Source organism: Apostichopus japonicus, chromosome 9 (assembly GCF_037975245.1).
Source record: "Apostichopus japonicus isolate 1M-3 chromosome 9, ASM3797524v1, whole genome shotgun sequence".
Classification (NCBI taxonomy): Eukaryota; Metazoa; Echinodermata; class Holothuroidea; order Aspidochirotida; family Stichopodidae; genus Apostichopus; species Apostichopus japonicus.
In genome coordinates, this window is record NC_092569.1 from 29669969 (window position 1) to 29684515 (window position 14547).

At 35.7% G+C, this 14547-nt stretch overlaps 1 protein-coding gene across 1 annotated transcript; it reads right to left on the reverse strand.

Moving 5' to 3' along the window:
- Positions 1-1036: 1036 nt before the first annotated feature.
- LOC139974268 (uncharacterized) lies at positions 1037-12326 on the reverse strand. Its single transcript, XM_071981280.1, has 8 exons — positions 12091-12326; positions 9659-9692; positions 6683-6855; positions 5748-6012; positions 5295-5506; positions 4696-5004; positions 4307-4568; positions 1037-3277 (listed from the first exon to the last, which is right to left on the reverse strand). The coding sequence occupies exons 1-8, from the start codon at positions 12169-12171 to the stop codon at positions 2949-2951; spliced, it is 1665 nt and encodes a 554-aa protein (XP_071837381.1). The 5' UTR covers positions 12172-12326; the 3' UTR covers positions 1037-2948.
- Positions 12327-14547: the final 2221 nt, after the last annotated feature.

A 14547-nucleotide genomic window follows, 5' to 3' on the forward strand; every position in this document is an offset into this window, starting at 1 on the left:
ACGGAAACGAACCCAGGCTTGTGTCTCGTTAAAAATTAATTATCGAGACCCCTCGCATTCCAACGTAACAGTAGTAAGAATTAAATGTCGTTTCGCTTAATCTGTAAATCAAATAAGTATATACGATGAAGTGCTGTTTTATACCCTCGAGTTATAAGTGATAAAGATAACAACAGGCCAACCCGTTGGAAAATCCAGAACAGTGACAAAACCCTCCAGCCGCCACCTTGATTCGAACCCGGGCCTCTCACCTTATATGCGGACAGCCCAATCATATGTACAAACACCTGATGTTCGGTAAAATGTGATATTTTGGTTTACATGACAATCAAATAATAATTTAAAACAACAATCAAAACAAAATATTAACATTTGTTTGGAAATAATGTGTAAATCTAGGGGAGAAAAGGATGAAAATATTCTATGTATAAATTCAACTAGACGATATGTATATTAAAATTGTTGGGTTTTCCGGATCACGAGATAATTGTCATAGATATATATGCTGTCTTACCACATGATCCCCAATTTCTTAAATTGACAAACTATGACAAAAATATACTCCGATGGTTGTAGATCTAGAGAAAAGTTGAAAAAATTTGCCCCCTAAATTGTGAAAAGGACAATTATCTAATAACACCTACAGTGGCGGAAACTAAATCCCTTGATGGGGTAGGGGTGTAAGCCAGGCATCGATGTAAAATTCTACCTGCGGTTCAGTATGTTACATTGTCTTTTATCGTACAATTCATTTTGCTTAGAGGATATAAAAGCCGCTCAGTTAATTGTAGCATATTTGGAGGGTAGTAAAATAGTCAGTTAATGGTATCTAGTGACTTAACTGTTCCTATCATTACTGGAAGAACAGAATTTGTAGTTTGGTCGGGTCGCAATGAAATCACAAAGTTCAAACACAGTTCACGGATAACATGACAATGACAGATGACTCGAGGAGCTCCAACGGAAAGAAAAGATTTTAATAGGTTTAGACGTTTATTACATGAAAAATACAGGTAAAGTAGGCACATCGTATACACGACGTTAAGACACTTAGGAACATAACTACACTCTGCCTTACCGCAATTCAATATATCTTTACTCGATATAAAGACATCTCAAATAGGAATTGAAGATATCTCAAATAGAAAATAAAAACATATTGAATGGGAATTAAAGATGTTCCTTATTCATATTATAGATAATTTAAGTATGGATTAAATATATCTTCATTGTTAATCGAATATGACTTTCATTTCCAATTAATTATATCTTTAATCGCCTTGGCCTTGCCACTAGATAGAGTATGTTTCTGTAAAAATAAAGAGCAGATTTGACGAAAAAAAGGTAGGATGGAGGTGTATGAGACTCAGTATTGAAAGTTATCATATAATTCAAAAGAAAAAGATATAATACATATTTAATAATTATAACCATTTTAATAATTATAGAAATTGTGCGTGTGTATACACAATGCAATAACAATGCTCCGAAGCTTTGAAACAAACAACCGTCAGATATATGTTCGAGATATAGGTTCGAGGTTTCGAGTTTCTTTTTCGCCCGCTGATATTGAGCTATAACTAATTGAGTTCATTTTTGACAAACCATTACGTATATGCATATACATGCTATGATATTTTCCCCGACACATTGTTATTTGTCTAGCAATTGTGAATTTCCTTATCCAATAACCTAATCTAATTTCATTGTAGGATATTCTGTCGTTATGTACCAACAGAAACAAGACCAAATTAAGGCGAGTTAGAAACGTTACTTATGTTACAATTGATAAAAATCACTTGATTTGTTCTATGCCAATATGACGGAGTGGAGGGTGGGGTAAATTGTTAGGAAAAACGAAAAGTACTTCGGCAAACGTGATTTTCACCGGTTGTCATTGTTTTAAATTTAATCATGGACTTGAGGGGCCTGTCTAGTATGATTGAAACAGTTTAGGATAATCGCTTTTATAGATATTAGATAACCAGGTGCAAAGACATTGATATTGGAGCGAGTTAGAATACATCAGTTTAAACCTATTAAAAGGAAAAAATGCCATACTCCGTGAGTGTTTATTAAGCCCACCGTGCACATGAAACTAAACATATTTCATTTGATTTAAGTTATGGTAACTAGATGCTCTTCAATACCGTTTAACAAGGGAAAAACAAAGAACAATGTTGTTTGTCGAGAATTTCATCCAATTAAGTACTAGTATATAAGGTTTCCAGTTCGTTTAAGCATTAAATACAATGTACTGCTGTTAAGCATCCGAGGATTGAATACCAGGGTCCGAATACAGAAGATTCGATTCCGAGTATTTTCAATAACTTTTCTAGCACTTTGAGCATATTTAATGGAATCAACAATATACGAGAATGCTTATTTAACTGCCCTACAATAGTCATTGTAAGCAGATGATATAACAGCTGGATAAGACAACATTGTTTAGGAACTTGTTATTGTTCATCGATTCAGAATATCTCAATATTGTAATCAAGTTTCTGATATTAGGAATGTCAAAGCGGTAGTAAAGCAACTTCCTGATGTGTGCGGATAATTGCTAGACGGTAGTATGCTTCAATCATGCCACTGTTCTGTTGCATTATGTTAGCAACGTACCGTCGCTTATGCAGTCATTTGCGTAAACTTATTCACGTGATAATACTAAGTATATCCTATCATTACCTGCAAAAGAAGAGACGCATGAGTACATTTATTATTGTAGAGTAATACACTGGAATATTAAAACGAAACGAAAAGTATGTTTTGACAAGACAGGCTGTAATTGTAATAGTTTTTATTTATTTTTCTTAAATAATTTGTTAACCGAACCTTTTTGCAAAAGAGTGTGAAAAGTATGAAATCGAAAAGCTAAACAACGTCCTTTGCTTTAAGGTTTGTTTTGTCCATAGTTAACTGTCTCTTAATCTAGACCGGTCGTATCTTCATCTCTGTGTATTGTAGGCTGCAGCCATTTTGATACCGGCCCAAAATATATTCTTTCCTTGTACATTCTCGTTATATTCTCCGTAGACTCCGTTGAGGTGAGCATCAGCACAAAGAACACAGTCGTCGTTGCCATCACGAAACATATTGCAATAACGACAGTTGGCCATACAGTAATCCGTTGAATTATCACGTCGACAGTGATGGTTACCACTGAACCACCAGGCTCCACGATGTCCCTCAGCACAGTCGTACCTACTCCAGTCATCGTTGTCTCGGTCGTGTGTGCTGAACTGTTGATTGTTGCTATTTTGCATAGCATTGTGACCTTTAAAGAAAACACAAAAATAACGAACACTATAATAATTTAAAAAAAAGCCATCGATTGAGTTGTATATTGTACCACATACATGGATGTGACGTAATTATTGGTCATCAGCAAAATAAATGTATAGTCTTTTAGTTTGATGAATTAGGAGTTATCGACACAACATGGTGACAGTCTTTAAACTGTATTAAGTGATGAATTAATGTACAGATAATGTATGTGGTAGAACGTTCGAAAATGACCTTTTAAGCATCAAAGTCTCTTCATTTAAGTGGTTGTATTACAAATGATAAGCCTACGGTCAGTTTCTAAGATGCAACATGTTTACATGTCGTATGCCATTCCGTGGGGAATGGGGGAAGAGGTGGGAATTGAGTTAAAACAGTGTTGTGTGTTATTAGAACTAATTAAACAATAAATTCACATTCACATCTAGCCCTACAATGAGGAGTATCAAACTTCATTATCTATTCAGACGTAACGAAACTTGCCAAATGTTCAAAGCCCGTCATAAATTCAATCTAGATGGTTCAAAAATTATTTTGCAGTAGTATCATTTATATAGTAAGAAATCAAACAATCACAAGGATGTATTTTTATTTAGCTAATAGTTTGGCCTATTCGCAGTTATAAACTTCTAAAACTTTCAAACCAAGGAACGATGTCCGGTTCTTTATTATTGTTTTGTCCGAGATGAAACTTTAATCGTAAGCAAGCTTTCATCCCATTTGCTGAAAGGATGCTATATAATACTTTTCATAATGTGACTGTGGCTCTACCCCTCAGAGGAAAAAGCACAAAAATTGCCACTGCAAGTGTTAGCGATTGTGTCCGATTCGCTCGAAAAATATGTCAAAGTCATATCTGCAGATTTGCTTTTTGGACAGATCAACACGACGTCGCAACTTTCATTTGTTCTTGTATATTGAGGATTATAAGCTTGTACTAAAACAAAGAAACGTAAAGAATGACAATGTTCATTGTAAAATCTCATACTCCAAAATAAGAGGGGAAAAAAAGGGTACAAACGTGTATTTCCACTAAATGATCCAACTGATAGTCGATAGTTATCCGCCTCGTTAGTGATACTAAAGGAGGAATAGAGGGCGTAATGCGATGTATGTGTTGAGTCGATGAGGTCTATCCGGAGACAGTATGTTTTTTGATTGGTAATTGCGTGTATGTAATCATTACCGAGCCAGTGATCACGACTAGGATGTTCAAATCCGTTCTTGTATTCGTCCCATGTACGATATACATCAACAGACGCGCTTGATCGTCGCTGAAGAAACTACACGCATAGAGAGAAATCAGAGAGACAGGAGTTACAAATAATCTATATAACATCTGTAACAAATACACAAAAATCAAGTTAGGTGCATCTTTCTCAACTTTATGAACTGTTCGTAACAACTCACCGTCCATCCTCCTCCGTTACTTGTCATCTCACAGTAAGCCTGAATACCGTTCAACCAACCATCAGGGTAAATAGTGTAAACTCCGTCATTCCTGATACCATCGACGTAAAGATCATAGCAATCCATTGGCAACCTCTCACACGTAACTCCGTCACCTTCGTAGCCATCAATACATTGACATATATTGACACCGTCTCTCGCATCACAAGTTGCGTCATCACTACAGCGGTGTAGGTCTTCTATAACGAGGTGGTTATTTCTACAAGTGAATCTCCCCGTACAGCTCGAATTGACGTAAGACTCATCGTGCTAATTTGAAAACAGAACAAGACATGTATTATTAGTATATGTAAAGAGACATATGGAATGAGTTTCTGTTACCTTAAAACGCTATACGTAGTAATACAAAACAACGTTTGTGTTACACATGTAGGCCTAAAAGTCCAACCGTTGTCGCTGAATGGAGCGCGTATACACACCCCTTAGTATAGACGCATTTTTTTTCAATATTAGTATCATCGCTATTGCCGACTTTTTAACAAAATTTAGTTACCATCAATTTTATTAATAATAAATACAAACAATTTTACGATACTGACAGTTAGTAAATCCCCTTTGTCAGCAACAAAACAGTTGCACTGGCTCCGAGGAATGCAAGCCGCTCCTTGAATCAGGAAATCACCGACACAGACACATTTTTCTTGTTCTGTACGAAAAGATGAGGAGAGGCAAGTATCTGGATCCTCGCAAGATCTCTCACAAGTCTCGCTGGAGAATATTTCGTTTCTTGGGCACCATTCCAGGAATGATTCTAGGGAGAAAGCAGAATTGCTTCATTTTGTATATAGTATATACTGGACGAACGTGGTGATGTTCTCATTCTGTTTCTAACTTCGTTAAGGAATATTTCGTCTGCTTAATTTTGATTGCTTGTTATAGAATTATCATATATCATGAGATTTGACACCACGGATACTGTTACGGATAACAATTGTTTCGATAGTTAGTAAAATAAATACGTCCTGCAAAGATGCAATGTAAGACTCACTTACCTCCTGTTTCACTGTATGCTCCGATACTAAATAAAGCATATTGCCCCCATTCGTCTGAAATACGAAATTTGTCGTAAGTTATGAAGAAAGCTAGTCCTGCCACATTCTCAAACTCCAGTCGCATTTGATAATGTTTTTGGTTAGTTAAGAAAGCTATTTTGTCGTTTCCAATCCAAAACTCACTTCCCAAAAACCCGAAACCGTTTTTAAAGGCTTCCCATGTTCTATTGAAGTTAACAGAATCCAGTTCTCGTCGCTGTAGGACCTGGAGTAGATATCATTTACGAACGCAAAATAAATTAGCGGGACCGAGAATAATATACATATACATACATATATTATATACATATAATATATATATATATATTTATATATATATTTATTCATATTAGGTTAAATGTTATATATAAATCTGACGTGGATTTACCTCCTAAAAAACTTCATTACGAAACTCTGGCATAATCAGTGTCCATAGCTTAGCTGGTTACCATGTCCGCATATAAAGCGGAATGCTTGGGTTAAAGTATGCGTGTATGTGTGTATGCGCGTGTTTGTGTGTGTGTATGTATGTATGCCGAAGACACCGATTACATCAGATCATGAAGGATACGGGCGGTTTTTTATTTACTTCTACTTTGTCAAGGTCACATGCCGTCGGTTGGATTGCTGAGTTCGAAGCGTTGTATGCACCGTTTCGTTTCAGGTATATCCGAACCTCTGTAGAATTGTTTGTACATTTGAGTAACATTGTCCATGTTCAGCTTTAAATACTCTTTATGGCCATGATATTGTATAACTCTAGCAACTCTTTCATTGTTAAATATCAATCGATAAAGATAACTTTATGCCATCTTAGATCGGGTGTGTTGATAATCATTAAGATTTACTCTATTGATATAGTTTGTTGCAATGCGATATTAGAGAATAACGCTTACCGTCCATCCACCATTATCCAGATCATTATCACAGTAAGCTTCAAATGGTTCTGGATACGCATCAGGTTGAATGAAGTAAACCCCAGATGCAGGTTGGCTAGCGAAGTATGTATCCGAAACTTCCTTACAATCTCTTGGGTACTCGGTTTGGTGAATAAGAGTGCACAAAATATCTGCGAGAAACCCAATGCCAATTGTTTTATTCACAGTATGTAATTAAAACAACTGATTGCTTACAAATAAGTATTTTCCTATATTCCTTTTTCTCAGTATGGAAACGGTGGTCATGAACCAAGTTGTAATATCAATAATCTGCTTACATTAATCACGCTTACATAATATCAATGTATTATCAATAGTCTGCTTACATTAATCAGCTTACAATAATTACATCAATGTCATTAATTACATTAATCAATATCGAGTTAAAAAAGAAGATACCGATCCCCCGTCATCTTTGTAATGACATATTAACAACACAAGGGTTTTCTTCGGCCATTTTGACGTGTAGGATATTGCGTTCCAGTACAGTGTCCTTATCAGGACACAATCGTTTTGTTAAAAGAGTTAGACACGAAACCAACGTCGAAAATCGTGAACTCAAAAGAACGCTAGAGATGGAAATGCACCAATTTATTTGAAACCCTAAATATATTTTAAACTGGATAACTTCATAATGCTATATAGGCTATAAGAATAACTCGAAGCCCTCAGATTTTGTCATGTGATTTTGCGCCTTCTTATGTTGCTCGCCTATGAATATTACAGCACAGTTCGCATGCTCAAATTATATTAACACAGCTCAGTATGAACGTATTCAAACACTTGAACATATTCAACGCAGTTAACTTGATTTTTTTCCATGCATCATTACGACTTTGATCACCCTCCATTTGCCCTTCTTATACATGTGCTTCAATACGCTATAAAGATTACTACGCATTGCGGATCAATCATTCGTGGTATTTTGTCCGTATGACTCACTGTACTTATGTGCACTATAAGCAAATGGGTTTAGAATTGTAATGATTGAACTTTTACCAAATCAATTTTCGTCCCTTAATATTTCTTAAAGCCCCCCCCCCCCACCTACCGGTTTAGTCAGTAACACTGCCCACCAAAAAACAAAGTGAACAGAATCTCTTAATATGTGAAAGAAACAGAACGTCTGATTGGCTTGTAAATATACAATGAACATGACCACGTTGATTGATATTACAGTTTCTACGAAGTCTCCAACTAATCTATAAATAGCCTCGACCTCCTGGAGCGCTAGTCATATAGTGCCGAGTAAAGAAAGAACAGGTGTTGAATAGGCCTTGAGCAAGATTGATATCCCGTTGCCGTTATACTTTCTTTAGGAAAGTTGTATTTACTGTTTAATACTTTTAATATAGAAAATATGCTTTTACTCTGTACTGTTGTTACTCAAACCATATTATCACAGGTAATTCGTTCAATGGGGGCATTGTACTTGTAGCATTGCAAGGCGTTTGCACACTTGCAAGTTATTAACCTTCCTCATAGATCACTGAAAACCATGATTGGGGAAAAACCATTGCATGTGTTGACTTTAAGAATGTTAGAATATAAGTATAATTGATATAAATATGCAGCATTGTTGCGTATAAATTATTTCGCAGGTTTAATTTACTTCACAGTCTTACCATTACGTAACTGAAGACCCGCATAGCCTATCTACGCAGTAACATTAGGCTTATGTTATAGTATAGGCCGAGTTTGGTTTAGGTTGAATAAGTAATGAACGGGTAACCGGGGGACCGACCGAATGGCGGAGACGGGTACCCAGTTCCGACTTTTAGGACCACTTCCATCACTCATTTCCTACCCTCCCCTCTACTCCCACCCACCAGTCCCCCAAACAACAACATGACATAGGGTTATCTTTATAATTATCCTCACACCGAATAAAAAATTCACGCATACGTAATCAACCTTAAAAAAATGCAAAATTAAATATTAAACTATAAAATAGATGTAACCAATAGCAGTTCCATACTGTCTACTACTGTAATGAGAAACAGGGGAGGATTTTTTGGCCAATTTATCTCCTCTAAGCAACTTTATCATAAATTCACGCGATCCTTACGGTGCAATAAGGTTTTTCAAAATAGTGTCTCGGGGCATTTAGACACAGATGAAATTCTAACATTGTCCATGGAAACTGATGTTGACTGTGCTCAAAATACGTCACCATTTGACAATCTCTCTAACACTTACGACCACGGGAACTGCATATATGCTGCCACCCACTAACGAAAATTTAAAATCGGATGAATTTGAAAGTACGTCAAAGAATGACTCATTATTACCCTGTATGAATGACATAACTTCCAAAACAATTTTGATATCTCCACAAAGATGTCACTAAGGGGAAACTTAAAACCGATTCCCATATAAAATAATTAATGTGCCTCGATGTACTTGCCAGCTGGTTCGATTATATCTATTTAGATATTATGGTTTGCTATAAAAAGAAAGCAAAACATAATTCACACAAGGAAGTAATTGTCGGCTTACTCCGAACATCCGATCAACGCAACTCTAAAACGTAACGATTAATTCGGTACAAAGTTAACCTGTACAAGATACAAGAGAACATCGATTTAGTATTAGAAGAATTATCAGAGTAACTGTTAAACAGTTTGGATGTTTACATTGTAATATTAAAAGAAACCACTGGCAAAAGTTACATCGTTCTCATTCAACAGTACCGTTATTGTAAGATATTTGGAACTACATGAAACATCTAAACGCTACTGGATCATACTCTGCTTCACTTATAACCAGTAAAGTTCTCTCGACAAATAACTTTATTATATTCACGAATGTTGCATTTTTCTTTCTTTTATATGTCAATATTTCCATTGGCTTTGATAAACCAATTTGGAAGATAACAATAGCTAAACAAGAACAAAATGAAACACCATAAATTTCTTCTTCTCTTTCCCCTACCTTCTGATTGACTCCTTACGCCAGCAACGGCCACCTGCATATTACAGAAATGAATAAAGATTGAATAACAAAAGAATAAAGAGGGAGAATAAGTACTCATCAGCAAAATGAATTGGCTAATACGGTAAGGAAAACCGGTGTTGACAATACGCAAAATTGGGACGACATCACAGACTTGACACATTAATCGTTTCATTTAATTTACAACATTTTTCTCCGCTTATGGCTTATGTTGGGTATGAAAAACCTCGCTTAAAGGTGATGATATAAGTCAAACATGAACGCCTTATTTTAGCCTAATTTATCTCTAAGAGATGTACTCCATACTATTTACGATGTTTTTCTTAAACATAGTAACACTTTGTAAGGGAAATAATGCCTTAATAAAACAAAAATGAACATAGTAACACTTTGTATGGGAAATAATGTCTCAATATAACAACCGAAATGATACAAGTGAAAAGTCTCTGTATTTACTATACATTTGTAAGTTCATTACTTTATTTAGGGAGTCAACTTAATAGTGTTCGGTTATATGTGCATTGAATCACTTAGAGGAAAATATTGTAAATGTGGGGATACAGCGCGGGTCAAGGCTCTTAGCCGACAGTACAAGACTAATCTTATTGAGATCTACATATGTTTCTATTCTTATTAATGATTAACTTTAGTCCTAATGGTTCCGGAAGATTTCTAAGTGGGCTATCCGCAGAGCACCTCACAGTCTCGGAATGCCACATGTCACATTTTAATTCCGAAACGCTAGTTGCTCTATAAAGTCACTTGTTGGCTTCCGGAATAATTGCCAACGTGTGTAGCGTTCCAAAGGACAATCGCAAATGGATGTTGTACCTCTAAATTACCAGTTACAGTAAATTGAACCAATGTAGGTAGACTACTTCTCCTTTCACGACTGAGAATACTGATACTTGAGCAAACCTAACCTTATCTGTGACATTTCAAAAAGCTCTCTGAAATATTCACTTTGTAATTGGATGGATTTCAAAGCGCATTTTTAATGTTTCAAATATTATAAATGGACTTCCAATTAATTGTTTCAGTAGAGCAGGGTTGGGCAAACTACAGCCCGCGGGCCACATGCGGCCCGCCTGTGATTTTTTTGCAGCCCGTGAGATGTCTCAAGAAAAAGAAAAAATATCAATCTATTTTACATCATCACAAAAAAACGAGGTAGCTGCTTAGAATTAAAGTTTTTTTGCGAATACAGATTAAGTTCACACACCTATTGCTTAAAAGTCCTCGGAATCAAAGGTTTGAAAACAACAGCAGGTCGATGGTTAGGTGCGGCCCAGTCAAGTTTTCACTCCTTATATCTGGCCCATTCATTCAAAAAGGTTGCCCACCCCGCAGTAGAGCCTAATTAAAGATTACATAATTGTTTTTGGTATATATAATCATTTGACACACTGCCTTGACCTTTTCGTTTTTACATGGCTACATACACAATCAAAGAGAAACAGGAATTTTTCCTTCGCGGAAGAAAAAGTGATAGTTGTTCCTTGATACAACACATTGTCCAGTCATGCGAATATTAGAACACAAACGTTTCGCTATGGATAAACTGCCTGTGTTTGATATTCGAAATTGGAACCGGTCAAACAACAAATAAAACATAAACTGACAAATGGCTGTTGGGTAAAGTTCGCGTCTATGCATTTTATTACATTCATTAAAGAGAAACGATCAAGAATGAAGACTTGACGATACTATTTATGATAAATGTAGATGATACGGCAGAATCTGTCATGTCACAAAGAAGGAAAATATATGAAACAGTGACATTATCGCAATCGATAATTACGGTTATTGGCTAAGGGATACAGTGTTCATTCAGTTTTCTGAATTGTGTTTCAAACTTGGTTGGAATGTGTTCATAGTGATTTCCATCAGCTTTTTCGGTGTCCTTGTGAATGTAGCACTGATAATTTATTCAGACCGAGTCAGGGACCACAGTGAAAATAAGTCTGCCGGACAGACTTTTCTGTGCTATCCTTGCACCATGTGTCTTGTTTTGTCTTTGTAGTTTGGTGGGAAATAAATCAATTTAGGACATGAAAATGTACATAGGTTCTTGCTTAGTTACTAGAAATTATAAACCGTCGGACAGTACGAATTTTTCAAGCTGCTTAATCCAAAGAATAACAAAAACAAGAATTGCACGTAAAGTTCCTATTAAGTTGTTCTGTTGTACGAGCGTATTTAAAAATTGTTAGGAATGTTATGGCAAGAGTTGTATCTCACCTCGTTTTTTGTTCTCGAATAACGTCTAAATATTAGAGAACAAAAATATTTTACTTAAACTATGTTCTCTTTACCAAACAAACAAAGTTGCCATGTATAAGCCAAAATATCATTCCAACAGCAGCAGTAGAGAGTCGAATGCAATAAGACTTATGTTCGGAATGACTTACCATTTCTGATCCAAGTGAATTCCATAACATAAAAATTGTCAAAATGATTTGACAAAGTTGTCTACCTCGAAGTTTTCCCATTATTTTGAAACAGTAACTAAACTTGTGACAGAGATGTTCGAAAAGACCATTACGAAGAGTAAGGAAATGATAACCACATAGAAACTTTATGTCAACGTATAACTGACGGTGATGCCAGAAATAGTACGGATGTTCGTAGGATCCATAACAATGCATTGTATCAATAATAGTTATTGTGTAAGGTCTATAACGCAATGATATATATGATAAAGACATGGCTAAAATTATTTACAGTTAATGGCTGTATCGGATTCTAATTTAACAAAAAAATAGCGTTCATTGTATGACTTCAAATAGAAAATATATTATAAAAGTTTCTCCCTATTGTGGTTATGGTTAAAATATTAATCATTTTTTTTTGCCTTTTTTTTCGTTTTGAACCATCGTCCAAGATCGGTTAGAAAATTATACCTATTGGCGTCACCTTCTTATGTTAATGATATCTTCAGTGAACGTATTGTTTTTCTTGGCATTGATCTCTTTCACTGACAAGTGATGTCGTACGAGGAGGAAGCTGGAACTATTTTCCCTCTATGGCTTATATATTTATTTTATATGTACTTGTATATTAGTTTCTTGTACGTTGTTTAAAGCCTCCCATTCACTTGAAAGCAAAAACGAAATAAGTGTTCATTTTGAACGTCTGTTCCATCTCATCCACACTCTTCAATGCCCATACTACTTTGATATTGAATGTCGTTACATATTACCGATAGAGATACAATATTATAAATCATGTCTCTCCCACAAAATACTGTGTATACCGTGTAAATAAAACTACATTTATCTACATATTAATACAGTTTTCACAATAACATGCAGGAATTAATGTTATATCCTGTGACAAGCAAAGATCAAACGTTCATTAAGATATATTAATCACTATAAACAAACAGAAAATGGTATCGGTTATTAAGGTTTACGAATCCTCATCGATCAATGTAAATATTAAGATTGTAGGTCAATTAATATCAATATATGTGGTTGCGACGGTGATTGAGGTGAAGGTCAACGGAAATGCTGAAATTAACCAAAAAATTACTTTAGCTTTAACTCTAATAGGATGCGTTGGATGGTATGGTAACTGGTTTAATTCTTTAAAAGAAAGAGTTGGACATTGAATGTGGGCAATTTTGGGAAGATTTCATTTTTCCAACATATCTGGTACGCGAGTACTTTTATTAAGGCATGGCACGAGTATGAGTAACGTTAGTTGATCTAATCACACTCTCAAAGGAAAGAAACACACTGTTAGTAATTGAACACTTTGAAAGGATGCAACGTTGCTATATTTGAAAAGTTTTTTGACGCACATTTTTTTTTTTAAATGTATTCTGAGTAAAGACGTATAAAGGAAAAGAACGCACGTCAAGGAATACAGCAATAACAGAGATGTTCTTATCACATAGTAGTGTGTTCTGAATTGCATATGAAATCAAAGGTATCACAATAATTACTTTGAAAAAGACTTTTAATTGTTCAAATCAACATTCCACTATACACATGAAATATAATACAAAAGAGTCACAAATAACACATATTGTACACGTAATACACACAATGTTAGCTACATTGTGCCGTGGCCGAGTGGATATAAGCGGTGGCATTTGAAGCAATAAGGCAAGGTGGGTTTTTCATCAAGAGCAATCTACAGTTTTCCCATCTGAAATGACTTTTTAAATTGTAAAGGTTCCAAATTTTAGTTAAAATGTTGAATTAGAAGCCACCCAACGGGTAAGTTGTAATCTATATCATATAGCTATTATGTGCTTTTCCCACGTTTGTTATGCTTAATAAAGGCATTGAAGACTCGCCCAAACCGCATGCTGCGCTCTAAAAAATGTTAACTTTCCGTTGGTTGCAAGTGAAGTCTTGTTGCTACAACATGCAGACAGTAATGAAACGTGATACCTTGTTATCTTTTATCTAGACCTGAGATGTCCATCGCTGCTATGCACACCGTGTGTGTTGTGGGTATTGACCGTAGATATATGTACTGACTGTACACTAGTGTCTAATTACCGACGGTAGCAAGCTGTGTGTGTATTTTCTGGGATCTAAGGTGGTGTCTAACACTCCTGTAACACCTCATTCGAAACTAGGTCAGATTACAAGCATGAGACGTTTCTTTGTGCGCGAGTCTTCACACCCTTTAAGTTTTTTTTTGTTGCAGTTTCTGAAACAATATCAGCAGATTGCCCGAATTTTCACGGAAATATCTTGCTGGGAGGAGGTGACTGAAGAACCCCTCGCCCGCCTGCGATTTTTTTTCCCAAACAGGTTTGCAATAACGGAGTTTTCAGCCAATCAGATTGCTCGTGACGTCAGCATAAATAAAAGCCATCGCTTGGAAGTTCGAAGACATATACTGGGTTA

What these genes read in the sequence shown, in the direction of transcription:
- LOC139974268 (XM_071981280.1), bottom strand. Translation starts at nt 12,171, where the DNA reads ATGGGAAAACTTCGAGGTAGACAACTTTGTCAAATCATTTTGACAATT. An exon ending in ATTCACTTGGATCAGAAATG is followed by an intron (nt 9,693 to 12,090) that starts GTAAGTCATTCC and finishes TGTAATATGCAG; the next exon opens with GTGGCCGTTGCTGGCGTAAG. An exon ending in CGTAAGGAGTCAATCAGAAG is followed by an intron (nt 6,856 to 9,658) that starts GTAGGGGAAAGA and finishes GGTTTCTCGCAG; the next exon opens with ATATTTTGTGCACTCTTATT.